This window comes from Panicum virgatum, chromosome 6K (genome assembly GCF_016808335.1).
Source record: "Panicum virgatum strain AP13 chromosome 6K, P.virgatum_v5, whole genome shotgun sequence".
In the NCBI taxonomy this organism is placed as follows: domain Eukaryota; kingdom Viridiplantae; phylum Streptophyta; class Magnoliopsida; order Poales; family Poaceae; genus Panicum; species Panicum virgatum.
Genome location: NC_053141.1, coordinates 41,710,356 through 41,737,808, shown reverse-complemented (window position 1 = coordinate 41,737,808; position 27,453 = coordinate 41,710,356). Strand labels below are relative to the sequence as shown.

At 52.2% G+C, this 27,453-nt stretch overlaps 4 protein-coding genes across 7 annotated transcripts; 2 read left to right on the top strand and 2 right to left on the bottom strand.

The window, feature by feature from the left end:
- Nucleotides 1–623: 623 nt before the first annotated feature.
- Nucleotides 624–5,675, bottom strand: LOC120713681 (phosphatidylinositol/phosphatidylcholine transfer protein SFH8-like). 3 transcript variants are annotated; one of them, XM_039999624.1, is made up of 16 exons: nt 5,344–5,675; nt 4,776–4,854; nt 4,396–4,669; nt 4,174–4,273; nt 3,802–4,068; nt 3,641–3,718; nt 3,461–3,562; nt 3,330–3,379; nt 3,141–3,240; nt 2,950–3,048; nt 2,693–2,812; nt 2,383–2,545; nt 1,520–1,887; nt 1,219–1,296; nt 1,043–1,112; nt 672–990 (listed from the first exon to the last, which is right to left on the bottom strand). In XM_039999624.1, exons 2-15 carry the CDS (start codon nt 4,780–4,782, stop codon nt 1,092–1,094), a joined length of 1,827 nt encoding a protein of 608 aa, XP_039855558.1. In that variant the 5' UTR covers nt 4,783–4,854; nt 5,344–5,675; the 3' UTR covers nt 672–990; nt 1,043–1,091. The 3 variants fall into 3 exon arrangements, with proteins under 3 accessions (XP_039855556.1, XP_039855557.1, XP_039855558.1); XM_039999622.1 differs by having other exon boundaries at nt 624–1,112; XM_039999623.1 differs by lacking the exon at nt 5,344–5,675 and adding an exon at nt 4,944–5,216 and having other exon boundaries at nt 624–1,112.
- Nucleotides 5,676–18,863: 13,188 nt separating this feature from the next.
- LOC120713679 (transmembrane 9 superfamily member 12-like) lies at nt 18,864–22,396 on the top strand. Its single transcript, XM_039999620.1, has 2 exons — nt 18,864–19,020; nt 19,957–22,396. The coding sequence occupies exon 2, from the start codon at nt 20,001–20,003 to the stop codon at nt 21,984–21,986; it is 1,986 nt and encodes a 661-aa protein (XP_039855554.1). The 5' UTR covers nt 18,864–19,020; nt 19,957–20,000; the 3' UTR covers nt 21,987–22,396.
- A 266-nt stretch (nt 22,397–22,662) lies between these two features.
- LOC120713680 (BURP domain-containing protein 13-like) lies at nt 22,663–24,192 on the bottom strand. Its single transcript, XM_039999621.1, has 3 exons — nt 24,008–24,192; nt 23,803–23,908; nt 22,663–23,710 (listed from the first exon to the last, which is right to left on the bottom strand). Exons 1-3 carry the CDS (start codon nt 24,059–24,061, stop codon nt 22,818–22,820), a joined length of 1,053 nt encoding a protein of 350 aa, XP_039855555.1. The 5' UTR covers nt 24,062–24,192; the 3' UTR covers nt 22,663–22,817.
- A 505-nt stretch (nt 24,193–24,697) lies between these two features.
- LOC120713677 lies at nt 24,698–26,258 on the top strand. Of its 2 annotated transcripts, XR_005691237.1 has the most exons (3): nt 24,698–25,671; nt 25,893–25,987; nt 26,049–26,258. XR_005691237.1 is itself a non-coding variant. In XM_039999619.1 (2 exons), exon 1 carries the CDS (start codon nt 24,911–24,913, stop codon nt 25,643–25,645), a length of 735 nt encoding a protein of 244 aa, XP_039855553.1. In that variant the 5' UTR covers nt 24,698–24,910; the 3' UTR covers nt 25,646–25,671; nt 25,893–26,258. The 2 variants fall into 2 exon arrangements, 1 of the variants encoding a protein (XP_039855553.1); XM_039999619.1 differs by having other exon boundaries at nt 25,893–26,258.
- Nucleotides 26,259–27,453: the final 1,195 nt, after the last annotated feature.

The following is a 27,453-nucleotide window of genomic DNA, read 5'->3' as shown; positions in this document are numbered from 1 at the left end:
GGTTAGGTTTCTGAGATTCAGGAGCTCGAATGACCATTGATGTTAGAAAAGAAGGTGAGTGGTGAGGAATCGACAGGCGGTGAGCAGAGGTGGTGGGTGCCGGTGGCCGGGCAAGGGAGTGGTGCACGAGAGGTTAGGAGAGGGTGGGGATGCGCCAACAGTGGTCAGTGGGTGGGTGATGCGGGGCGGAGGAGGACGGCGGCGTGGGGCGAGGGCGGGAGATGCGCCGGCAGTGGTTGGCGGGCGTGCTGCCGGCCGAAGCGAAGGACGGCAACGCGGGGGCGAGAAAAAAAGGTGCCTTTAGGCAACGGTTCCGGGAACCATCACGACGCCTAGTCACGCTCGCGGAGCCACGGCCCTACAGGCTCCGGTGGACTCGCTGGCCCCTACCGCCATCACGCCAGCTGACCAGCCAACCGACCGGCGGCAACTGCAGGGCACACAGGTGGACCTCGGCCGGCGGCAACCAGCAGGTGGGCGCCGCCGCCTCGGCGGTGCCGGTCTCTGCCGACGAGTACGCCTGCCTGCCCACGAGTACGTTAGCGGTACATGCAACCAATCCAGCATACCAACCATGTCGCGCCGAGACTCAAATCGATCGCGAACGACGGTACATGCCCAACTGAGAAGAGAATGAAGAGGACCATGTCATTACCTGTATTAGCTGATCGTCATCAGAATCGGAGGACCATGGCATGTACACGGACATGGATACAAAGCTCGCCAATGCGTTTCTTCCAGCTCCAGCCAGGAGAGGGGGTCAGTACAACAACTTCAGCAGTTCTCCATGGCAACTCACCGTCACCTCGGCTCTCAGCCCTGATGCTAGGCTATGGGACGACTTGGCCAAGCAAAAAAAACAAAAAACATAGGGCCTGGCACGGCGCGGCATTCACCAGGGCCACGGGAGTACAAGTACCAGCTACAAAATCGGGAATGAAAGGAAGCAAACAGGGATTGCGATCTTCTCTTTCAAATTCCGAAGGTTTCTTAGTTTTCCTTGGGAGTCGGCGGGGGTCAAAAATGGCACTGGCAGCTTCACGGGTGGTTAATGTCGACGACGTGGTCCGGATCTGGTGTTAATCCATGTCCTATGAACAGAACATCCTCTTCTGAACAAAGGAAGGGTAGATGTTCAGCTTGTCATTACTAGTAGTATGTATAATTCACTTCAGAGCAATCATACAATGTGGCAACAAACTGTTCAAGTATACATACCCTAACTCTAGACGACTCCTGTACAAATTCCAGAGCCTCCACCAATGCATTCTGCTTCGCCACCGTGGCATGCAACACCTGACATACCATAAGCAGTGTTAAATTTAGGAGTGAATGCACAAAAGGCGAGTACTCAGGAAAACAAGTTGCAATAAGAAAGACCAGGTTGGCTAAAAGCTAGATGGTGAAATAGCTCTAATGGTGTGCAGGGTAAATAAATGTGGGTATTTAAATGGCTGATCGCTGTACTATGATATTCGACACATTAAACAACTAAGATTTGCGTACTGTAAGAACTTACTCTTTTTGTCCTCTCAAGGTCAGCCTCAACAGATTTGATCCGCTCAAATGAGCTCAGCAGTACGAGTTCCTTATCTTCTGGGATCTGTGGTGGTTTGGTGGCAAGATGGTTGCACAATGACTCGAGATTGTTAAGACGCTGTAAACAGGCACACATCTCTTCATCACTGACAGTACGAGGCCGTGGCTTCTCTGGTGCTAGGATTACTGGTGGGGCAGAGCGATGGACGTTCTCAAGCCTCCCCTCAGCTCTAGAGATGAAAAGCCGGATGAAGGTAAAGAGCTTGATCAAGCCTGTGACTACAAGTTCAACGATGTTTTGCCAACCCCTTTGAGCAACTGTACCATCCACATTGAGTGCATTGCTCCCTGCCAATAATTTTAAAAAGTTAACAATGACTGCAGCAATGGCAGTAAACAAGAGACAGCTTTGCTTCTTGCAGCGAAGGGCCCTAGACATAGGCCCACAGTCCCCACACCAAACAAGCCTAGTAAACTAGCACAAAAGAATTGCAGAGCCCATTCTGCGATGAATTAGGTTTTTTTGGTAACTCAAGCATTAGAACACATGAAAATTATTCACTGTATTTATCAATGAAAGTCTACCATGAATCAATTCAACATAGCAACTTTGCATCCCAATAAATGCATCAGTCCTACATTAGGTCAACCATCTAGGCCACACTTCAGTTCTCAAGCCATATTATGTCAATGCCAACCATCTAGGCACCAAAAAGTCCATCCGTCATAATATGAAACAAGAAAGTGGTATACAATCTTCAATGTCCTAACATTGTATAACATGTTAGCTAGCAATTATAGATTCACATCTCATTTAACCAAAATGGTAGGAAAAGAAGATACCCAAGTGATCAGGCCTTGTGTTGGTAGAAGATTGCCTAAAATCAGCCCTTGGTTTCTGGACCATTTCAGTAGTTCGTCGTGCTCCACTATAAGACACCGGAGCCATGTCCAAATGACTCTGATCATCACAGCTGAAGTATGTTGCACAGTCTGTACCCTTTACCTATGGCAGAAATAAATACAAAAAAATAAATATGCTGAAATGTACCATGTGCACGAGGGCACAGCCCGACAAATGCAGTTTGTGATACTAAGAGAACAGGGAAAATCAAATCCAACTGTAAGAAAAGAGATGAAAGGCTAAACATACTTCCTCATGAACTGGAGTGAGGCAACCATAGTCACAAACTTTCTGAATATACGATGGACCAAAATCATCAACGTCAGATCCTGATTCAGCATTTGATGTATCACTTAACATGCCCTGCCACTGAAAGAGGAAAATGTACAAGGTTAGAACAATGCCCTGCCACTGAATGAGGAAAATGTACAAGGTTAGAACAAGAATCCAGAGAAGCAATCTGCTTGCTGCAGTACATAGATGAAAAATGCAATTTCCAATCTTACTTTCAACTGTTCCAATCGAAAAGAAGAGCAGCTTCTTTCCTCCCCCTCAGAAACAGGTTTGATTTCCCTCACACATCCAGCCTCCAAATTGTGTATCAGCTACAAATAATACATTTATCAGTACATAAAAAAAATAAGTATTAGCGTATAGACAAAAATATATCCAGGCAAACACAATGCAGAAATGGCACCTTCAATATATAAGGATCATTCCATGGCCCTTTGTTTGATCCAAGACAACCACCCTTGTCACTACATGTGCATGAACCACCTAGGAATTCTGGCAACTCGCTGAGAAAATAGAACCATTAACAAAGGTCAAGAACTGAAGGTTGGAAATATCTAAAAAATGAGTTCAGATGAATGCTGCCTCCACCTACCTCGAGTCTATTACTTCAAGAAGCCTGCTCTGATAGTTCGAACCAAGAACCTACAGACAAAAGAAAGAAATAGATGAATGTTATAGCACACAAATGACCTCTAAGGATGGAACATAATTCCTGCAACTTACATGAATCTTGGATGAAGTTTTTGGGTCAAGGAAGCCCTTCACACTGTTCCAGATCAACTTGAACCCACTGCCAGCATTCACGACGAACATTTGGTGCAGCGTCTGCATTTCTCACAATAAACTTGACTGGTTCACCAGGTCCAAATACTATCAACTGAATACCATTAAACGTAAAGTTACCTCGGGATAATAGTCACTGTCAATCTTCTGCATACGGTGAATAAGTTCCCTGGCAGTCTTGGAGAAATTCTTAAGCCCCTGCAGATAACAAGAAAATTGAAGAGACAACAAAACAAGATCTGCATTCTGCAAGCACAGTTCAGAATGAACCATTCACATACCACACCCTGGACATCCAAGATGGTGGTGGTGGAGTCGATGTGCCTCTTAGCGGCCAATGTGCAGGCTGGGAACCTTTCCCTGAAGGCCCTCTCAAACTCCTGGACGTGATACTTGATATAGCGATCCGTCGAGGTGATGTTCATGAGCTTGTTCGGATCCACCTTCCCGAGCCTCTCAATGTACACAGGCCGGCCCTCACGGTCGACACCATGGTAGCCCTGAGGGTAGTAGCGCAGCACATCATCCAGTTCTTCAAACTCAAAATCCTAATGACATGAACCAAGCAGTCCTATTAACCATTGGGTTTAGAACCAAACAAATACTTAAGAAAAACTAGTTCCCAGGATTGTTTTGCAGTTCAGAGTGATCACCTCAAGGATGGTGTCAGTTCCGAAGTCCTTCCTCCATTTCAGCATTTCCGCCCACATCTGCATAGCCTTCTCCGCGTCGAACTTCCTGGCTTTCAAGAACCTGTGATGAGACATTTGTCTGGCAAGTTTAGATCCTGGCATAGTGGCATCTAGCATTTACCAAAAACTATCCAAATAGAGGCGATGGACGGAAGTGGATTTTTTCCTTCATCATAACAGGACCTTAGCATCATGTGGTAGTCGTCGTGTTTGTCGGGGAGGAGCCCGTGCGCGTTGAGGCGGTCGCGGAAGGCGGCGACGGCGCGTTCCTCCTCGGCGTCGCGGACGTCCTCGATGGAGATGGCCGCCGGCGGGAAGCGGAAGTCGACGCGCCGCCGCCCGCGCTTCTTGAGCGCGTGGATGGCCTTCCGCCGCAGCGAGCCGATCTTCCGCCGCCGCCGCTCGTCCTCCGAGTTGCCGTCGCACAGCGATATCTCGATGTCCTCCGCATGGCTCACTGCAATAACAGATTGGCACGGCTCCGCGTTATCCATCACAAAGCATCCCAGGAAAAAGATGAAATCTTCAGAAACCAAGAACGCGAACACCTTCTCCACCCTTACCAGACATCTTCGCCGTCAAATTTGGGTTCCGCTCAGCTCAGACGTCGCGCTCCAATGGCCACTCTTCAATCTCCACCTTCTGCGGGAGAAATACTGGGAATGATCAGTGCGCTGCAGCAAACCATATAAAAAAAGAAGGCGCATTTGGTAGCGCGAGCAGGAGAGAACCCTGCGCCACAGATCTGAGCAGGAAGAAACGGAGCAGAGGACCAAATCGCGCGGCCAAAAAAAGATTGCAGTTTCCAGGACCTGAAGAAGAACCTGCATTGGTTACTACTAAAAGCAGCGTCGCCATAAATTCCACCCAGAGAAACAGCATGTATCAGCGCGCCCCTCATTTATTTCGACCCAGGAACTAAGAGAGAATAAAAACGAAAGATAAAGACTGACATGACAGCTCAAATCCGTCGCCAGAACCGAAAACAAACACACGAACGGCGAAGCTCCTCCCGCCCCTCCCACCGCGGAAACGCCTCCGGTAAATCGTTGGTCAAAAACAGATCCGAGAACCAAGAAACAGACGGGGGGAAAACGCGGTGAATCTCTCACGGAAGAGCAAGAGTCTCACATTTTTTGTTTTGGAATCGGTCGAGAATCTCGGCAGCTAGGGCAGGCGAGAGATTGGAGCTATCTCTCTCTCCCCCCTCCCCGCTCCCTCCTCTCTCCTCTCTCTCCTCCTGTGCCGCTCTGTCTCCTCTCCTCTCAGTTTGCTCCTTCTGGTGCTGGTAACTGGAACTGGAAGCGAGGTGGGCACTGCCTCTCGGCTCCTATATAACCGTATTTTTCTCCGGAGACACACCGTGTATACAGTATAAGTACGCACTGCGTACGCGTAGACGAGCGAGAAGACGTTGCTTTTGTTGCGGAAAGATAAATGGTAATAGTACTCTCCTTGATGACAGAGAGAGAGGGGCCAAAAGAATGATTTTTATCGCCAGAAAATGTGGCGCGTTCGCTTTCCGGGCGGATGAGGTGGACATGGATGGTTACTTCGGCGTTGTTTGGTTCGAGGGGTTAAATTTTAGACCATATTATATCAAAGGGAATTTTAATATTTAAAAATATTAAATAAAATTTAATTACAAAATTAATTGTAGAACTCTGGGCTAAACTGTGAGACAAATCCAATAATATATATGAATTCATAATTAGATGATGGTTACTGCAGCATCTTTATAGCAAATTATAAATTAATTATACTCATTAGATTCGTCTTGCGAATTAGCAATTATCTATCAAAAAAAATTGTAAATATATTTTATTTGATACTCTAAATGATAATATTTCTTTTGTTGTGCCAAGCTAAACTTTAGCCCCAACAAACAAACAGCACCTTCTTCAGATACACTCATCTCCAGCCCTTTTTGGGATCGGGAGGATAGAGCTCCATTTTGGTGTTCAATGCCATCAAGATTCATGCGAAAAACTCTATACAAATAGGAGCTTGTAATTATGGACTTTCAATTGTTTGCTGGAATTCCTGTGGACTGTTTTATGACCACGGACGGTATGGTAACTGCCTGTCAGGCTTAATTTGGTTGTTAATCACTTTTATCAAGGGCGTTACTAGGATGGTTTAATGTGGGTTTATGGATAGCGAGTGCGACTTTGTAGGTAAAACAGAAGGCCGCTTTAGATATTGGTAAAGGAATACAAATGCAAGATCGCAAAATTTTGGATAATAACATCAAAAGAAAAGAAACAAAATTGATGTTACTTGATTTATACTTTGTCAGGATTAGAATACTCTTCGTTTTAGTTTGAAATTATTAAAAATGATCTTGATTAATATTAAAACAAATACAAAAATAGATGCTCCTTCATTTATCACAAAAAATTATCTATATTCAAAGTTGAATATTATTGACAAAAAAACAATATGCACGCATTGTCTTGATTTCTATTAAGTGTGTAAGACAAAGCAAGCTAACAAGGGTTAAATGAGCCACCCTAATAAATAAGAGCTTATGTACGATGTACGAGTGGGGATGTGTGTAACTAACACGCCTCGAAGTTTACATATACAGGTACCCCATAGATCTCTTCATTGAGTTTTCGGATCGGGATGATAAATAAACATGGAATGCTGCTTATGAAAAATGTCGTGGCAAGATGATGAAGATTTCGCTATGTTCGAAACACGACTCATATATCCATGACATGGTCATTACATTATTATTGGGTGACCTTTTTGCAAGGATGACATTTGATGGAAGATATTAGAACTTGTATCCGCCGTGCCATGAAGTGGATCCAAAACCTCTACTCTCTCCCTCCTCTCTCATGTAAAAAAAGCAGTGGATCCAAAACTCTTCCTGCTTTATTTCAAAAAAAACTCTTCCTTATTTTATTTTAGAAAGAAAACACTCTTCCTTAATGGAGAAGGCCGATTAAAAAAACACAAAAGAAGCGACTTTAGCGCTTTGTCGGAATAGAATTTGCCTCGCGAAGGTTCGTCTCCCACAGGGCGATTCCGGTGGCCTCTAGCCGTCGCCACTTTGATGCGCCGTGCCGCAAAGTGGAAGCAGCCGCACCGCCATCATGGCGGCTCCAGCTCAGGCCGTCTCATCACAGCGTTAACGGCTGGACAAACAGCGATGGCCCGTGCCCGCCATGTGCTCCGGCCACCTTGAGTCTTCACCCTCGCTCGTACTACCGGCGTGCCAGCACAATGCGTACACGCACGTAGCTATCGTTGCCAGCACAATGCGCAGTGCAGTCTGATCCCAAGGAGAAATACGAATTATTTTCCAGAAAAACGTTCCATTTACTCCCTTTAAATATAGCCAACATCTGAAAAATCTCTAAATTGTAACTTGGTTCAGTTTTCCCTAAAGTATGCTATTTATTTCATTTTATCTCATAATACAATTTGTCTTTTTTTCTCCATACACAAGTTGAATTTTGATTTCAAATTTTGCAAGACAGTAGTGGACATCACAATGCATATTAAAAATATATTATAATTTTCATCATTAGTTTTCGTAATTTTGAACTTCAAAGATTAATTTATTTTTAAATATTCTAACTTATCAAAATAATGATAAAAATTACGATGCATTTTTAACATGCGTTATGACGTGTACTTTGTAAAATTGCAACTTAAAACTCCACCTATGCACGGAGAAATTAAAATAAAAAATTGGTATTAGAGATTTAGAGGGTCATTTGAACATAAGGGTATAGTTTAGAGAATTATCCGGACTTTTTCTATTTCTTCCTAAGGAGAGTAATTTAGATTTTTTCCCTATTTCCTCCATATGAAAACATGAATCAACTGAATGTATCTAAACATGAATCAAGTGACATCAGCGAACAAATAAAAAAGAAAAAGGGGGAAAAAGGAAAAAAGGTGTGGACGTCGCTGGAGGGTAGGTGAAGGAGAGCTCCAAGCGAGCTATCCTCTCTCCTGCGCCTCTGCTGCTGTTGTTGTTTAGGTCGCGCAACAGCGACCATCAGCGTCGCCCCTCGCTTTCGCGGCACGGCGCGCGACAGCGCTCGCGCACCGGCTCCTCCTCCCCCATCATCTGCACGGGCGCGGCCATTAGCACACGGTACAGCTGCGAATCCGCCATCTTTGTCAAAAAAAAAAGTTTTTATTCCTTTTGTGCGATTCTGATACCCTTCTTTTGCCGAGAAATCGGAGGAGACAATGGGCAAGAGGACGGGGCGCGGACGGGAGGAGCGCAGGAGAGCTCCAGGAAGACGCCGCGCGTGTACGCCCAGAACGGGCACGCGCACAAGACTACAAGGGCAAAGTGAAAAGGGGACAGCATCATTCGGTCGTCAAAGATCGTGGTCGTCCGTCAATGAAGCCGGTTGGACGGCGGCCATGGCCTGGTGGTGGGAGAGGACGGTGAGCCGACGGGACGGCTCGGGCGCGGTGGTGGCCTCCGAGGCGGCGGCAGCCCACCACCGGCCGGCGGGCTGGAGGCAGAGGCCGGCAGCGCCGGGTGGGTGGGTGCGCGCCGCGGCGGCGGCCACGCGCTCCGGACTTCTTCGGATTAGATTACGTTAGGTGGTTAGAGCAACTCCAGCAGGGTCTCTATTTGGGTGACTAAACACACATTTTAGTCATTTTGCTCAAATTTCTATCTCCAGCAGGGCCTCTATTTGGGTGACTAAAATGAGGAGGTGACTAAATTTCCTCTCCCACCCCTTTAATTTGGTCACCCTCTACTTAGGCTACCAAAAGTAAGGCCCACCATTTTTTAGTCTATTTAGTTGGTGCTGTTGGAGTAGAGACTACATTTTAAGTGACTAAACTTAAAAAGTAGGTGAGTAAAATGAGTTTTAGTCACTCAAATTTAATCACTCCACTGGAGTTGTTCTTAGATAATTAGATTACGCGTAGATTAGCGGTGGACAGCGATTTGATTAGCTTGTCGCGTTGCGGTCCGCCCTCGGGACCGTACGGCGGGCAGTTAGGTGCGCGCGCAGGTCCAGAGGTCCTGCCCGGCCCAGTTTTCTAGGCCTCCCCTGCGTGGCGCGCGTCCCCACCCCCAGCGCGGCGCGGACCCGTGCGAACGGCCAAACCTAACCTGGGTTTTGTTTGGTTAGGGGTGGAAAAGTTTTTATAAATTTTTTTTGTCTCTTTGAATACTAATTAGAGGTATTAAATAAAGCCTAATTGCAAAATAATCTCCACAGTCATAATACTGTAGCATGTGCTGTAGCTAATAAGTCATTTGACCGGATGATTAGAAGATGATTAGAGCTGGTTACTGTAGCATCATTGTAGCCAATTATGATGGAATTTGGCTCATTAGATTCGTCTAAAAAAATTACATCTATTCATAAAAAAATTTCACAAATAAACTTTATTTAGTACTCCATACATACATTTGTCTTTTTGAGAAAAAAAATTTGAGTGTGGAAACCAAACATGCCCTCCACGGCCGCCGCCCATGGACCGCTTCGTCGCCCTCGTCTCGTGCTGCGCCTCTGGCTCGGCCTGTGAGCCTGGCAGTGGGCAGGTGAGTAGGTGACCAGCGTCCAGCGAGCTTCGCCGTGCTCCGCAGACCAGACGCCGCCACAGGCCTAGTACCTCGCGTGGTTTCGCTGGCCCTCGCAGTCGCAGCGTCGCAGCCGTGGAATACGCCGCCGCGCACCCACCGGTAATTAGCGGAGCTGCGCCGCGGCGGGGCTTTCGGCGCCGGCCCGGCCGGCCGGTCCATGCGCTGCTCCCGCGCAACAACATTCCACGAATCATGGGCATGGCCTTGCCGCCTGAGACGACTCCGCATCGGGGGGTGCAAAAAGCCCGGCAGGCCAGCCGCTGCCGTGCTTCTTCCTCGTCCAGCTTCACGAGACGAGAGACCGCTCGGTCGACTCAGAGGTCCTGGTTCACTGCACTAGGCAATACTAAAAAACTTTAACCGCTAATTATGGTGTTAAATAAAGTCAGTTTACAAAACTAACTCTAGAACTCCTTAAGAATCTAATGAAGTCTTTGACCGCGTGATTAGAGAATGGTTACGGTAGTATCACTGTAACCAATTACTCCCTCCTTCCCTGTTTATAAGGCATACACGTATATCAAGATTCAAACCTTGTCATCTTTGACTAATAATTTGACTATTAAATTTTTATTTTTATAATGCAAATTTCATATGATTGGATTCATAATCAAATATATTTTACAATGATTATAAGTTTATAATCAAAAGTGATATAATATATGATAAATAAATTGTCAAAGTGTTGTTTAGAAGACCGTGTCATGTTCCACCATGCCTTATAAACGGGGAAGGAGGGAGTATTAATTAATTACCGTCATTAGATTCGTCGCGAAAAATTATACTCATTCCTAAAAAGATTTTGTAAATAGACTTCATTTAGCACTCTATACATATGAGATTTTTTTTTGGCTTGTGTGCTAAGAAAACCAAACAAAGCCTCGACATGCAGCAGCATTGCAGTTGCAGCGAGGAACCATCAACCATGGCTGGGCACGAACAGCGTTCTCTGCCCACTGCAACTGCATCCATCTTGTTTCTTTTTTTTATCTTCACCTCTGTTTATCCCTTTGCTTATTAATTTATTTATCATGCCCATGGCGACTTCCATTGAGCGTGACCACACGAGACTCTGTAGTCTGTACACAGCTTCGTCTCGTGCACGATCATGGCGGCCGTGGACGGTGTGGACGCACGCACGCGAGGTGACAGCACGAGCGCGTTCGTGCTGCGACGCTGTTGGAGAGCCCCCAGACGGCCGCCGCCCCGGGCGTGGCCACCGGCGACGACGTGGGCGACTGAACAACGCAGGCGGAACGTGGCTACCTTCTGCCCTGCGCCCTGTAGGCTGCAGCCGTGACGTGCGTGAGCTTGACCATTCGACCGCCAGCCCCGCGCCGGCCGCATGTTACCTTCGCCGCCGGTCCGGCCCGCGGCGGCGCACCAGATCGTGGCCGGCGAGACATGTGCGCGCGCACCTCCGCGACGTTGCCAGATCTACTACTACTAGTAGGGAACTTGGGATGGACGGAAAGCTCCAGCTCCAGCGGGTCACGCAGGGTTTGCAGTCCAAAGTCCATGCGTGCGTGCAGGCAACTCGCCGCGCGAGGAATGATGGTCCCCCAAGGCGGGCCCCAACCACATCGCCAGTGCCGCCGTGCGGATCGCCGATCCAAGAGGCCATCGCGCCACTCGCCGGTGGGCCACCCGCGCACCGGCGGTCCTCGCCGGGGACGGTCGATCGCGTCCCCGGGCACGACGATGGCCCGGCCGGAAAAGGGCATCTCGCCGCATTCCCGACCTGCCTCCGGGACAAAACCATGGCACGGACGGGGAGGAACAAAACTCGGTCTCCCCGGGATTCCTGAGTCTCGGCGCCGTGCAACGCAACAAAACGAGCCCCTTGTACCGTTCGCCGCTCGCGGCCGGAGCAAGCGTGTACGTACGGGGGGCGCGCGGTGTGGTCACCGAGATCCGCCACGCCCGCGCTCGATGTTTCAATCATTCGACCGGTACGGAACAAAAGAGTTTGTTGCCAGCAGGCAGCCCAATAATTGGGGGGGACGGCGAGAGAAGCCGTAGCAGGGTGTGATTAGCGCCGTAACCTGCCTCCTGACATCACGGCCAGCGCGTCATCGCGTCCGTCCGTCACGGTAAACATTTGAAAGACCGTGCAGTCAAAACCCAGGCCGAGACAGGGGCCAACCAACACGACCGGGATCTGTTGGCCGCGCCTTTTTTTTTTTTTTGCAGTTCGATCCACGGGTGCTCGAGATCCGGAACTGATCTGGACCGCTCGCCGTCGACCGACGACCCGTCGTCTTGCGGCGCGTTCGCTCTCGCCCAGCCCGGAGCCGCTCGTCCGCGGCCGCAGCGGTAACCCCCGGGCCCCGGCCTGGTAAACGCTAGCACCGCGCCGCCACGGCCAAGGGGAACACGATCGCCGGGAGCTCCGCCGTGCCGAGCGGCGCCGTGGGACCATCGGCCATGCAGGTGGGGGGCGAGAGACCTGATGCGACCGGATCTAACGGTGCGCAGTGATGGGTGTGGGGTTGGCGTCACCGTCCACTCGAGAGGCCGGGGATGCGGCCGGGGATTCTCCTTCTCCCTCATCGCGTGTGGCCTCGCCGGTCGGCCGGGATCAGGCCGGGGGGCCGCTGTGCGCGCCCCGTGAGAAGGTTCAGCAATAATGGTGCCGGCCCGGGTGCTTGCTTATTCGACTAGTGCCGTGCGAGTTGGGTGGTACTGTGAGGGTACGGCGGTTAATCTGAAGTGTACCACCACACGAATGATTGCTCTATCATGACTGTATGGAGCTGAATTGCAAAGACTGCAATTCTCTATTTTTAATAAATCAAATAGTTTGAACTTTAACTAAAATTACATAAAAAATAATAATATTTAACATAAGATAAATACCGTCACATTAGCTGTGGGTTGGGGGGGGGGGGGGGTTAAGTAAACTGTTTTATAGTTTAGGTTGTTACGTGGACTTCAGCCATAAATGGAGGGAGCAATTTAGACTTTTTTTTTCATATATTTTCGTAGTAAAGTTATTTGGAGGGAGCCATACTATTTACTGTAAATTTGGTTAAACTTGAGCTAGTTTGGCCAGCATGGTTTCTATAATTGCAATCTTTTTATGGATGGAGAAAAGTACTTTGCCTATTACTTATCATTCTAGCAGTATTTGCTAAGACCGGTCTCAGAATTCAGAAACCTGCTGATATGCACCGGGAAGCCTTGCAAAACCGAAGACCGGTTTCAGAAGCGACATGACCGATTAGACCTGGCTGGCTGGACACACAAACAAACCGTGAAACCCATGAAGGACGACGAGCAGAGGCACAGCCCCCCCCCCCCCCCCCCCCCCCCCCCCGCTTTTTAAGCTTTTTAAGAGCACCTCCAACAAAATTGGAAAATCTTCTTGAGTCGGCAAATTTGGATTAGAAGTGGTAAAAAACCCAATCCAACAGACTCTCTTTTCTTCGTTCTCGCTATCCCACTCGTGATCTACTCCCCTCCGCTCGCTTCTTCTCCCGAGCGCATCCCTCTCGCTATCTCCACCGTTCCGCGCACCCCCTGCTTCCGCGCTGCCCCTGTGCGTCCTCCTCCGCCGGTGCAGCCTCCCTCCACCGGGCCTCCCCCACCGGCGCGGCCTCTCTCCGTCGGCGCCGCCGGTGGCCCACGCCGTGGGGGTGGGGGGTGGAGGAGGCGCGGCAGGAGCAACTGCAGGTTAGCTCCGTGCATCGACCTTCGGCACCGCGAATCGAGCTCCGGTGCTTCAAATTTGCTGCTCCATGCCACCGGTGAGCGCCACAACTCCAGGGCAGAGGCGGAGCTCCACGAACCTGAGAACAACGACTGGAGATTTGGGGGCCGCCGTGCACCCTTCCCGCGAACTCATCGTGCGGCTGTCGACATTCTGCACCGCCGCCGTGGCCGGAACGGGAAGTGGAGGGAGGGGTCGACCGCCATCGCCGGGGGAGGGGCCGAACAGGGCCGCCGGGCTAGGGCGGAGGGGAGCAGAGAGGATTGTGAAAGGAGGGAGGAAGAAGAGGAAGACATGTGGGTCTCACATGTCAGTGAGTGTGGAGGGGAGAGAACTGAAGCAGCTGTTGAGATTTGGAGGGTGGAAATAGAGAGTTTGTTGGAGGAAATCTCTTAATATGGATAGCAATTTTTGTAGAGAGTCAGATTGAGAGTGAGATAGAGAGTCAAAAATAACTACTCTTTTTGAGTTGCTCTAACCCTCCTGGGCTTGGCTCCGAGCCGATGCATCTTTTTGCCGGCACGGTCACGCGCAAACGACACGCGCATAGGACCAAGGGAACGCTGCTCTCTTTGCCCCCACACACAGAGCACGGCACACGGTTCAGTATCGTTTCAGTAAACCGGTGTGGCCGAGGAGGGTTCCTTTCGTGTCAGCTGTGAGCTGCGAAGTAGAGTACGTACAAATGTAGCCAGGCCTGTACGTGCCAGTGTGTGTGGCGTGCGTACAAAAGTGGGCTACGTGAACAGGAGATCGACACGGACGCGTGTCTTGGCCCGATCGGCGGAGGGCGGATGCGTCCGTCTCGTTCGCGCGCGCGTGCCTCCCCTGCTTCTCTCCTCACGGGCTCTGACTGCCCCGTCGCTGCCCGCAGCACGCTCGCATCGACCGGCGATCTGCCTACGGGTCTAGTAGACGAGACGAGGCTATTCCTTTCAAAAAAAAAAAAAGACGAGGCTACGAGCGGCCAAGCAAGCGAGCGCGCTGGGCATGCACGGATGCATAGCGTTGGTGGCTTGGTGCCCGTGTGCGTGGTTTGGTCAGGGCCTCTGTCTGGGGTGCTCGGCTCTCGCTGCCACGCTGCCCCCATTCTGTTTCCTGCGCACGGAGCTCTCGTCCAGAGTCCGCAGGGACGTACGAGGCCTCGCGCTGCCGTGGTGTCGCGGACCCAGGCAACAGTGCGCGGAGCGTTCTTTCGTACAGCGCGGCACCTCTGCCTTTCTCACCCTCTGACGCCGGCGGCCGCGATGCACGCCTCGCCGGGAGCTCGCCGCTGCACAGGCCGCAGCGTCGCGTTCCTGTCACCTACTCCTACGCAGCAACAGCAGCTGCAACACTACCGCTTCGCATAGCAAAACAGTGGCCATGTTTGGTTAGGGGTGAAAATGTTTTCATGAAAATTTTTCAACCCTTTGACTACTAATTAGAGGTATTAAATGAAGTCTAATCACAAAATAACCTCCAAAATTATGGTGTAGCTAATAAATCATTTGACCGCACGATTAGAGAATAATTAGGGCGGTTATTGTAGCATCATTGTAGCCAATCATGGTGGAACTTGGCTCATTAGATTCGGCTCATAAAGTTACACCCATCCGTAAAAAAGTTTCACAAATAAACTTCGTTTAGTACTCTATGTATGCATTCGTCTTTTTGTGCAAAAAATTTCACGGGGAAACTAACCCTGTTTAGTTCCCAAAAATTTTTCTACAGTGCAGATCACATCGAATCTTTAGACATAGTATGCATTGAGTATTAAATGTAGTTGAAAAAATAACTCATTACACAGTTTAGCTGTATACGACGAGACAAATTTTTTAAGCCTAATTAATTTATAATTGAATATTAATTATCAAATAACAATAAAATTACTACGATATCAAAATCCAAAACTTTTTAGGAACTAAACAAGCCCTAGACATGGCCTGTAACAGGACGGGACGCCTCGCTCGGTGCGGGCTGCGCAGGGGGGAGCAGCTGGGTAAAGTGGAAGCCGACGACCTCCGCGCTGCGCCGAGCATGCCAGCCAGCAGGCCAACTTGGCAAGGCCTCCCTGTCCCTGGCCTCTGGTGCGGCTCTGCATCGGCCCGGCGTCGCCCTGCTGGTGGCTGGTGCAACGGCGTCGCCTCGTGATGCCCTTTTGCCGCCATCTCCGCTGCCAGAAAGAGCGCGCCGGCGCGGCGGGGCCCGGCTCCCGGCGCCCGTAAATCCGAGCGGAGGCTCTCTCCGAGCCAGCCTGGCCGTAAAAAAGACGCGCCGGCGCGCGCGTGCTCCGCCGTCCCCACCGGCAGCCGGGCCGCCATGATTACCTCGTAATTTCTAGCGGTTTGGCCGGCACGCGCGCGGGCGGAGGCGTGCGGCCGCCGGCCCGGGTTATGATGATGATGATGGATACCCAGGTGGCGGCGGCTGATGATGGCCTCGTAATTGGTCCAGGATGGATCACCGGCGCCGGGAGGGAGGCCGCTCACGAGCTGGGCCGTGTCATGAGCTCATGATGCCCCACGGATTGGGCGGAGCCGTCGTCGTACGCCGCGTGGCTCGGCGCGGTCGCGGCGGGAACGATAGCCCGGAACGAAACTCTAACGAACCGGCGCAGGTGCAGTGATGGACTAGCGGCCGGCCGGCGGGGCTGCCTTGTGGGGATGCCGCGCGGCGAGGAGGGCCGAGGAGGTGGGGGCGGGAGGGGGCTCCGGCGACGTGGGAGTGGGGCTGCGTCCAGGCGCCTCGGCGCGACATCGATGCCAAGCGGCCAACACGGGCGTGTGGTATCGCGGCAGGCACGTGAGCGCGGCCGGCTCCCCTGCCCAGCCTCTCGCCATCAATGCCGCTGGCCGGGGGTCACGTACTTGCGTAGTTTCGTACTGATGAGGGATGAGAGTGGTAAGTACTCCTTTGTTTTGAGAAAGGGAATCCTCGTAGTGTAGTACAAGGAGCATTCCATTGCCATTTTCAGTCAGGGCGACCATTTTTTCAAAAACTGGAAACGGAGCAGTCGGTAAAAACTCCGGGAGCAGCCTCCTCCTGCCTACCTGACACTACGGGGCGCCACTAGGCAATGCCGGCACAGTAGCGGCGCTGGCACCTACTAACCCGATCTGGCAATCTGTCTGTCTGTTACTAGGTGCGCCACTTGTCAGAGCCGGTAAACGTTCGCGCGATGCCCGGACCGGACGGGACGCAACGGAAAAGCTCCACCGTCGTAGCGCAGCGAGAGTGCGGGACGAGACAAGGCACCACCGCCAGTCGTGTCACGAGTCGGCGTCCACCGGTTCTCTTTGACCAGAAAGATGCGATGTGGCCTGCGCTCGCTTGCTCCCGCGAGCGTCCCGTCGCCGCCGCCGAACGTCGGGGCATCGGATGCCGCGGCCGGCCGGCCCGTCTCCCACTCTCCCAGCCAGCCGTAGGCGAGCCTGGTTAAATGGAAGCCAGCAGCAGCCGAGGCCGGCCGCCGGCCGCGACGCCCGGGGCGTGCATGTGCCGCGCTGGCCGTAGCCGGGCAGCTCGCGACGCGACGCGACACGGCAGTGGGGCAGCAGCGCGCGACGCGCGGCGCGGCTGGGACGCCGGGTGATGAGCTATCGCGCACAGGACGCGCGGCTGGTGAGAGAGATTCTTCTCCTGTAGCGCCGCTTGCCCGGCCGCCCCGGGCCGCATCAACCCCAGCCGCACCCAGTGCTCCTGCAGCTGGTCTGCGCAGGCAGGCAGAGGCAGGCAGCCGCGTTAACTCTGATCACTGTGCGCCTACGTTCGTTCTGCTTCTGCTTCTGCTTCTGCTCCGCAAATTGTAAAATCGCTCCGACCGGATGCGGCATGCTCCTTGGCCCTGTTTGGTTTAGCTCTAGTACTACAAGCACACAATTCCCGAAAAAAAAATCTTCAATGCATGGAATACTAAACGAAGTTTATTTGCAAAACCTTTTCACGGATGAGTGTAACTTTTCACGACGAATCTAATGATAGTAATTAATCGATGATTGGCTACAGTGATGCTACAGTAACCATTCTCGAATCGTGCGGTCAAAAACCTCATTAGGTTCGTCTCGCGAAGTAGTACAGCGCTGTGGAGTTAGTTTTGTAAATTACCTTTATTTAGTACCTCTAATTATTGGTCAAAATTTTTGTGCTACTTGTGCTATTTTCATCCAAACAGGGCCCTTCAATTCCTTCCCGGCGCGGTTAATTCCTCGCTGCCGCTCGCCGGCGCTCGTGCCCGGCGAGGTTAAAGGCGTCGTGTCAGGGAGGCTTCACATCCGCTCCGCGCAGCTCCACGGCAGCAGGAATGTAGAGCCATTTACTCCGCCTCCAGTCAATCGATGAACGAACGAACACGTATTCCACAGGCCCGGCCCCGGCGCCGCGGCCGGGCCAGGCGCCGCAGGGGAGGAAGAGGAAGGATGGATGGATGGATGGCGCGGAGCGCGTCGGATCCCGTGCCGCGCACTGTTGCGCGCGTCTTCCGTGGCCGTGGCGGGGGCGTAGGAGGAGTGAATGCGTCCACGGTTCCAGCGGTGGCGCGCCGGAGGGTGGGAGTACGCGGAACGTGCGCGGGGCCCCCGCCCCCGCCTGCTTGGGCTGCCCGGCACTTGGCGCTAGCCGCCGCGGCGGGCGTAAATTCGTCACGCGCGCCGCCGTACGCAACCGTCGGCGGCGCGTGCGTGCGCCGGCGGGCGGCAACTAATGCGGCCGGCGGCACGGCTCAACGTGGTCGGCTGGTCGCTTTCACGGAGGATCCGCTAATGGAGCTCCTATAGTCCTACTCCTACACTCCTACACCACGTACTAGCATCTGAGGAGCTTCTCAATTTTCACAGATCAGGTAGGTGGAAGAGGAAACGGAGGCAGACAAGTGGGCCTTATTTTGATGGGCCGAATAAAATCTGGCCTGCCCCATCCAGCAGCTCGCGGTGGCTTCTTTGAGCTCATTGCTAATGAATTCCTGGGCTCGGAGTTACAGCATTGGTCTAGTTCTCTTCCTGGGCCCGAGGCACGGTCATTCTTGGGCCCCTAACATCAAAGACATTCCGAGCACAGTCATTCTACGCCGCATCATTGTCCATGTGTCCCTCTGGCGTTCAGCTCTCTCTACTCCCTAGTCTTGCTATTCGGCTCACCAACACAACGCAGGTCAGCATCTGCCACTCTCGGCTGGTTTTGGTAACTTTTCTGAGTTGAGTGGCTCGTTCCGCACCCAAGTTTACCCAGATCTCGTCATCATACTGCGCTGTACCAGAATAGCAAAACGTGGCGCGCCACGAGAAAAAGGAGGTGCCGAAAGCAGGAGAGAATCAGATCCACGTCCACCACAGCAAGGAGATGCACAGGCGGCCCAGGCCCATCACCGAGAAGATTATCGATGCGCCACCCCCAGCACAGCCGGACCCCACCACCCCACCCAACAACAACTCTTTTCTCTGCGCCTGCGCATCTTCCCACCTCACCTCCCCGTCCCCTCCGACGCCACGCCCATCTCCCGGCCAGCCGCCCTCCCGCTTCCGCACGCCCGGCGCGCCAGGTACGCTTCCTCCCCTCGCGCTTCCGTTCTAGAACCTCCTCGGCACGCCCGCCGCCCGCTGTCGCTTCCTCGCGGGGCTCGGGCGTAGAAGCTGCGGTTTAATCTGCCGGTTCTGGCTCTCGCGCGGTTGCCTGCTGTAGATCTCTTGGCTCGTTTAGACAGATCCTCGAGCTTCTGGACAAATTAGGCAGCGCTGCTTCGTTCGTGGCGCGGGCCGCGCTGGGATTCCTGCTGGGAGAGGCTTTGTGGAGTTGGGGGTTGATGGTTCAGGTGCGCATGGTTTGTGCGGGTCGGCTGCTTGTGAAACTTGGGGTGTGGTGTTGGAACGGTTCTGTGGAAGTGTACTTCAGATTCCCAGAGGGACGGTTGCACCTGTTTTCGGCCCGCCCTCGTTCTGGTATTGAACTTGTTCTAGGTGCTCGCTGCTTATGTAGCTATACCTTGCTTGCTTAGTGGTTTGCAGTCACACAGTGTCTCAATTTGTGGCATACTTTACATTTTTGGGCGTGTTAGAAACTTAGGGTATGACTGAAAAAAATGGCATGCATGTTCATCAAGTGGCTAACATAGGGTATGGCTGAAAAAGTGGCATGCCTAGTTAGGTTTTGGCATGAAGTTTTGCAATGTCTTAGCTGCTGACAAGTGCCTCGTCATGTATACCTGTTGGGGATGTTACTGCAGAATTCACATATTCTTGTGTGTACAAATTGCTGTGCTAGTTTGGCTTTATGTTTTATGCAGGCTGTGAATGTTTTAGATTTTTCTGGGAGTAGAGGGGGTTTGCGACATCCTACGCAAGAAAATTATGTACTAGATTTCTGCGATTGCATTATAAGTTCAGTTCTGTTCTGTCCAAACGATGGCGCTTGAGGAACCACGATTTGGGATAATATTCAGTCCTTGGTCTATGTAACATTAGTTCATTTTTGGTTACAGGTTGGCTCGCGCATGTCCTAGGTGTTGGACAGTTTGTGCTTCAGATGGCTGGGGCGCAGCACAATTCCTGTTTTATGGCTCCGCTGTTATGGACTGTGCTGTTACTGGCGGTCTCACCAGGCAATGCATTCTACTTGCCGGGCAGCTACATGCACACATACTCCCAAGGCGAGTCGATATCTGCCAAGGTGAACTCGCTCACGTCCATTGAGACGGAGATGCCTTTCAACTACTACAGCCTGCCGTACTGCCGGCCCAAGGGTGGCATCAAGAAGAGCGCCGAGAATCTGGGTGAGTTGCTGATGGGTGACCAGATTGACAACTCACCCTACCGGTTCCGTGTCAATGTTAATGAGTCCCTCTTCCTCTGCACCACGAAAGGGCTTAATGAGAATGATGCAAAGCTCCTTAAGCAGCGCGCCCGCGATCTTTACCAGGTCAACATGATGCTGGACAATCTGCCTGTCATGCGTTTCACTGAGCAGAATGGTGTCACAGTACAGTGGACTGGATTCCCCGTTGGTTACTCTCCAGCCGGTAGCTCAGAGGATTATATCATCAACCATTTGAAGTTTAAGGTCTTGGTCCACGAGTATGAGGGCAGCAATGTGGAAATCATTGGCACCGGAGAAGAAGGATCTGGTGTCATCTCAGAGATAGACAAGAAGGGGATGTCTGGGTATCAGATTGTTGGATTTCAGGTTGTGCCTTGCAGTGTGAAACGTAATGCTGAGGATTTCTCTAAGCTTAACATGTACGACAGCATTGACCCAGTGGACTGCCCTGTGGAGCTTAAGAAGGCCCAAGTGATCAGGCAACAGGAGAGGATTACTTTCACTTATGATGTCGAGTTTGTGAAGAGCGATATCAGGTGGCCATCTAGGTGGGATGCTTATCTGAAGATGGAGGCTGGGTCTAAGTTCCACTGGTTCTCGATAATGAACTCCCTCATGGTGATCTTGTTCTTGGCTGGAATTGTCTTTGTTATATTCCTCAGAACTGTCAGGCGGGACCTGACCAGGTATGAAGAGCTTGACAAGGAAGCACAAGCACAGATGAATGAGGAACTATCTGGGTGGAAGCTTGTAGTTGGAGATGTATTCAGAGAGCCAACTTGCTCCAAGCTGTTGTGCATAATGATCGGTGATGGGGTTCAGATCTTGGGCATGGCAATCGTAACAATTGTTTTTGCCACACTTGGGTTCATGTCTCCAGCCTCAAGAGGAATGCTTCTTACTGGGATGATTGTTCTCTATCTTTTTCTTGGTATTGCAGCTGGGTATGTCAGTGTTCGGTTCTGGAGGACTATTAAGGGCACATCTGAAGGTTGGAGATCAGTGTCCTGGTTGACTGCCTGCTTTTTCCCTGGTGTCATGTTCACGGTCCTGACTGTCTTAAACTTTGTGTTGTGGAAAAGCGACAGCACTGGGGCTTTACCTATCTCACTTTTTTTCACCCTTCTGGCTCTATGGTTCTGCATTTCTGTACCATTGACTCTTGTTGGTGGCTTTCTGGGTACAAGAGCGGAGCAAATAGAATTCCCTGTTAGAACCAATCAGATCCCTAGAGAGATCCCTGCAAGGAAGTATCCATCATGGCTTCTTGTACTTGGTGCAGGGACGCTACCATTTGGAACCCTGTTTATTGAGCTCTTCTTCATTCTATCAAGCATCTGGCTTGGAAGGTTTTACTATGTGTTTGGCTTCCTGCTGATTGTCCTGCTGCTGCTTGTCGTTGTCTGCGCTGAGGTGTCTGTTGTCCTGACATACATGAATCTCTGTGTGGAGGACTGGAGGTGGTGGTGGAAGGCTTTCTTTGCCTCAGGATCTGTTGCGCTCTATGTGTTCCTCTATTCCATCAACTACTTGGTCTTTGACCTCAGAAGCCTGAGCGGGCCTGTCTCTGCAATGCTTTATGTCGGCTATTCATTCCTCATGGCATTTGCAATCATGCTAGCAACTGGAACCATTGGCTTTTTGACGTCGTTTGCCTTTGTGCACTACCTCTTCTCATCAGTGAAGATTGATTAATGTATTCCACGAACTAGAGATTTGTACGCAAGTGTGCATGCCACACATCGTTCACCCTGAGATATGCACAGTTTACCATTTGAGGTGAATTTTGATCAACTAGAGATGTTTCAGTTGCAGGTAGATGGAGTGCAGTATCCCCCACTAGAAGCAGTATCCTTTTCCAGTTCCAGTTGTTCTGAGTTGTAACTGCTGCATTCAATCTAGATATTACAATCCGGCTTTGTAAGGGTTTAGGTGCAAATGTGCAATGAGGATACGCTTACTCTGGGTGCTCCACAAATTGTATTGGAGTGGAAATGGCACGCTTGCTGGTTTGCTGCATGTTTTGAACAATTAGTGAAAATTGCTTAGTATTGTAGCTCGTAAGTGCTTGATCAAGTTTCAATACGATTGCAGTTCCACTGGTATTTCTTGTCTTTGTTCAGAATGAGATGATCACTTCATGGTGCATTGCCATCTTTGCTGCACTGGATCAAATGACGGAGTAATTTCTGGCATGAATGTTAATGTAATTTCACGGTCACATATAACACATTTTTCTCACTCTCTCGTAACAACCATTTGTGATTGGGATTCCTTTGCTATACCTATTCAGTTCCAGTTCTTTGTCAATAGTCTCACACGTTTACGAATATGCAGATTATTGTGTGGTACTGTGTTACTGGTTTAGCAGTAAAACGCAAAGCACAATCAGTCCTTTTATTGCAGACTAGTCGCCACGAACTGCAGAGGTACAAGAGCAGTCTAGGTGGCACGAACAACACCACAAATAGATACGGCACACGGCATCGATCAGAAAATGGTACGGCAGGAATGGTGCTCCGCTCCTCATGCCGGCGAGCGCTTCACGTTCTTGGCCCAGATTATGTGGCCGTACGGCATGAGGTGGCAGATGGGCGCGCTGCCGGGCTTGGTGCCGAGGAGCTTGAAGGAGACGTGCTCTGGGTTCCACCGGGACGTGTCGGTGTGGCAGACGGTGGCCACGGTGACGGCGCCCCCGCCGGCGCCCTCCATCTCCACCATGTACGCCCTGGCCGGGCCGGTGCCGTGGCACCGGTACACGGTGTACGGGTACGCCTCGTCGTGGCACGCCACGAAGCTGGCGCCGTCGACGGGGCGCACGGCGCGGACGGTGTACTCCCGCGCCGGCGCGCCGGCGCGGGGCAGGGTGGAGGTCACCGCCCTGACGCGGCGCGTGCCGAGCGCCGCCATGGCGCGCTCGACCAGGGCCTCCAGCGACGTGGCGCAGAACCTGGCCTCCCCCGCGAGCGGGGGCAGCTCGCACGTGCGCAGCGTCTCCGCCATGGCGGCGGCCTGGGCGGTGCCCGGCGCGACGCCGAGCAGCGCGAGGGCGGCCGGCAGCGCCGGCGTCGCGAACGGGATGGCGTCCGCGACGTGGCGCGGCAGGAAGCCCAGCGCCGCGGGCGCCGCGGCCGGGAAGCGGAACCGCAGGCGCTCGCCCACGCGCACCGCCTCCTCGTGGAAGAACACCGTCGTCGTCGTCGTCGTGGCCGCCGCCCCGCCGCCCGCGTGGCGGTGGTGCTCGCCGGGCGCCGCCTCGCCGCCCTCGCTCGGCGCCTTGTAGTCGTAGCCGTACGGCGCCGACGATGGCTTGTAGTCGTAGCCGTACGGAGCCGACGAGCGCTCGTAGTTCTGGTAATCGAACGGGCCGTTCGGTGCCCCCGCGCCCTCGGCCTCGGCTTCGCTTACGAAGTTGTTGCCTGCACCATCCACGAGACCATGACCATGAACCGTGTCTGATGCCGTCGGCCAGGTGAAATCAACGAAATGCGAGGAATCGAGGATAACCGACCGGGGCGGAGGAGCCGGAGAACGGCGTCCGGCACGGCGGAGCCCGGCAGGACGGCGCGCCAGAACACCTCGGCCGTCGACGGCGACGCATGTGTCAGACGCCCAGCCTGAAGAGACTCGTCAGTGTTCTTTCTAGTCACGTACTTCAACTATACGACCGGAGAATTAAAACGCGTGCATCGACCAGCAAATTCTCCGGCCATTACCGCTAGCACGGCGGCGGCGGCGGCGGCGAGGAGGAGGGCAGCGAAGCGCGCCATGGAAGCGGGAGCAGAGTAAGGCAGGCCACGTCTCCCGTCCTTGTGGGGGAAAACAAGGCGGCCCGGCAGGCGGATACTTATAGACAGACGATCGCGAGGCCGTGAATCGCCCTGCCCTTGCTGCCCGGCTCCTGCACGACGGCTTGCCAGCGGTGCTCGCCGTGGAGCCGGAGGTTGACGGTGACAGATAACAGAGCGGCCACGAGAGCCCCGGCGGCGCGGTGCTGCCGGGTGCCGATGCCCTTGAATCCTTGATGAGGGCCCGCCGGAGAATATTATCCTGGCCGTGACATCCGCCGTGCCGCAGCATCGGGTTCTCGCCGGGGTCATCCGCCGCGCACGCCGAGCGCGTCGGTCGGATGCTGGTGACGCGCGCTTGATCTCCCGGACGTCACACTCGGACGAAATTTCTTTTTTGGACGGCGTTCTCCTGTCTGTCCTCTCGAATCTGCAGCGCTCGTGTTTTGGGCCTGCTGTTCAGGATATGGGCCTGCTGCCTGCGCTTTGCGGCCCATCTTCTCAGGCCCTTTGCGATCCGACCAAGATTCCAGGCCCGCAAAGGATCTGACCGTTGCCTGCCTCCTCCGTCCTCCCTGGCAAAAGCGCTGGGCCACTCGACCGTTGGACGCAGCACAATCCTCTCCTTGCCGTAAGCCGCCGCGCCGCGCCCAACCCACCCAACCCAGAGATCATCGTGCTTCGACCCTCGCCTTGCCATCTCTGCTTCCCTCTCCCGACTCCAATCTCACATCGAACTCGGATCTTTCCCCAGGAGATCGTCTCTTTCCCTGTTTCCTCCCCCCGCAAAGATCCGTTCTCGGACCAAGAAGCCAAGAAACCTCTGCTGCCATGGCGGAGCCGGCCAAGAACGACGCCCACATCGTGGAGATCCCGGTCTCCGTCGACGGGGGCGAGGCGGAGGCAGCCGCGTCCCTCGACAAGGTGGCAGTGGCGGATGCGGAGGCGGGCGGGGCCCACCCGCTCGGGGAAATCGCGGGGAGCGCGGGCCACCTGCTCCTGCTCAAGCTGTGGCAGCGGGAGGAGGACCGCCTGGGCCGCCGCGCGTGCGCGCTGGAGGCGCGCATGGACGCGGCGCGCCGGGATGCCTTCTACCTCTGCGCGGCGTTCCTCGCCTTCCACGGCCTCGCCCTCGCGGTCCTCTTCGCCGCCTCCGTGGCCGGCGCCCCCTCCTCGATCGACGCCGGCGGCGGCGGAGGCCCGGCGAGCGCCGCGTGCAGGAGGTGGTGGGCGCCGTCGTCCCTGTCCCTGGCGGCCTCCCTCGCGCTCGCCGCGGCCGTGCAGCTGCGGGTCTGCGCCTACTGGCGCGCCGCGGCGCGGCTGCGCCGGGAGCGCGGCGACGCGCGCGCGCTGGCGCGCTCCGTGCAGGAGCTGCGCATGAAGGGCGCCGCGTTCGACCTGTCCAAGGAGCCGCAGTACGGGGTGACGAGGGCCAAGTGCGCCAGCGTCGAGGGCGCCGGCGCGTGGGCGCCGCTCCGGTGGTGCCAGCAGAACGTCGTCACCGCCTGCCTGCTCGCCGTCGCCGCCGCAGCGTTGCCCTCCGGCAAGTTCATCCTCTGCGCATAGGATGGACGCCAAAGTGCAAGTGCCGAGTGAGTTCTGCATCTACTCCCCTGTTTGTTCCAGTTTCCATTCCCTTTGAGTAAGTTGGAATTTCGTTTGCAGTCAAGATTTCGTCAAATTTTAAAGGAAAGTCCTAGAACGTGATGACACAGAGGCGTTTTTTTGTGCAATTCAGCACCAGAAAATTGGAATTGAGTTGTACATGAACGAAATGTTGTTCCTGACGCAGTTGCGCTTGTTTGCTTTGCAGGGTCACCGGCTTTTTCAGCAGATATTGGAAAACTCAAGTGGGGAACTGCAGAGTGTTCGTCGCTGCATCGGGGACAGATCATTGCTTGTGCTCCCATGCAAAAGAAACCGAGTCGAGGGAGATGATGCTACTAGTACTAGGAACGACAGGCTTAACATCGTACTAGAATTTTTCCCCCTGCCCTGAAATGATGAAAGGGCACATTCTTTGTAGTCATTTTTACGGTACCTGGAGGCTGGAGCTTCAGTTGATATTCTGGCATGAGAACGCTTAGTGTTCTTGTTTGGGCCTTCTAGCATGAAAATTTTATGCATTTTCAGCCAATTCAAAATTTCAAATATATGCTCCAGTGATCTTGCTTGCAAATGGTCCTTGTTCAGGGCTCTCAAACAGGATATTAAATCGGCTACAGATAAATTCGCTTCGCCAACCCACTTTGCTGGCAGGAGTCGACTTTCTATGAGCCAAGCTTATGACAAACATGCCCTGGTGCCTCAAAACTCCTATGAGCCTTAGCTCATGACAAAAATTCTACTCTTTTCTAGATGCAGCAATTCCGTAACAGCATCCCTTTTACCATCCTCCAGTAGTGTTGCCCAAAAAAATGCTGCAAGCCAAGTACCTGGACTTAAATATGTACTACAAATCAATGGAGCAGCAGGACCAAGTACCTGGGTTTAAGGCGGACAACGATTTTCAAGTATTTTAACCTATAACAAGAATTTTGAAAATGCAATTTCGATGCTCTGATAAACGTTTAAAAAAAATCTAAAAGTGCAATCAATTAGATTAAACAGCTCTGACACTGAGAGGTACCACGTGAACGGTCGAATGCAAGTGCTAGTCATGATTATACTCCATAAAGAAGCAACTAAAGCAATTGCGTGTTTGTTTGCAGCACATGCTTAAGCAAAATAAAGCTAAAACCCCACCATTTCAGTACACCAAATCCAGTATAGCAGTATATATTCAGAGTAATAAATAGAGCCAAAGTAAACCATGGATATTGGAAGCTTGTAGTATTTAGTAGGAAAATGTTTTACAAATGGTTACTGAATAGACAATGAATGGTTATTTGTTAGAAACAAGTCATTTCATCCAAATACCCTGAAAGAGACATCAACTTAAAAATAAGTATGAATAGAATCACCCATAAACCTACAGGAAATGTTGGGAAGTTTGCTATGCTGTAATTTTTTTTTTAAAAAAACTTGCATAACAGCCGTTGCAAGGAGCACTGCAAGGTCCACAAAGAACAGCATGTCCATACTCTGAAAATTTGGCAAAGAACATTGGCCTGAGAAACAGGACATAGGTCCGGACGTTCATATTCTGAAAATTCCGTAAACAACACTTTCCTGAAGTTGTGCCGAGGGGAAACATGATATCCATTATGCACCTCGAAACAACCCAGTGATCGTCCTTGCTTAGCTTGAAATTACACAAAGCTCTGGTGGGCTACAACTGACAAACATTGCATTTCTAACCTATAATAGGTCAATGCAACCATAACTTTAGGATATAGTAATAAAACATTTCCTAGCAGTTGGAGTTGGACAAG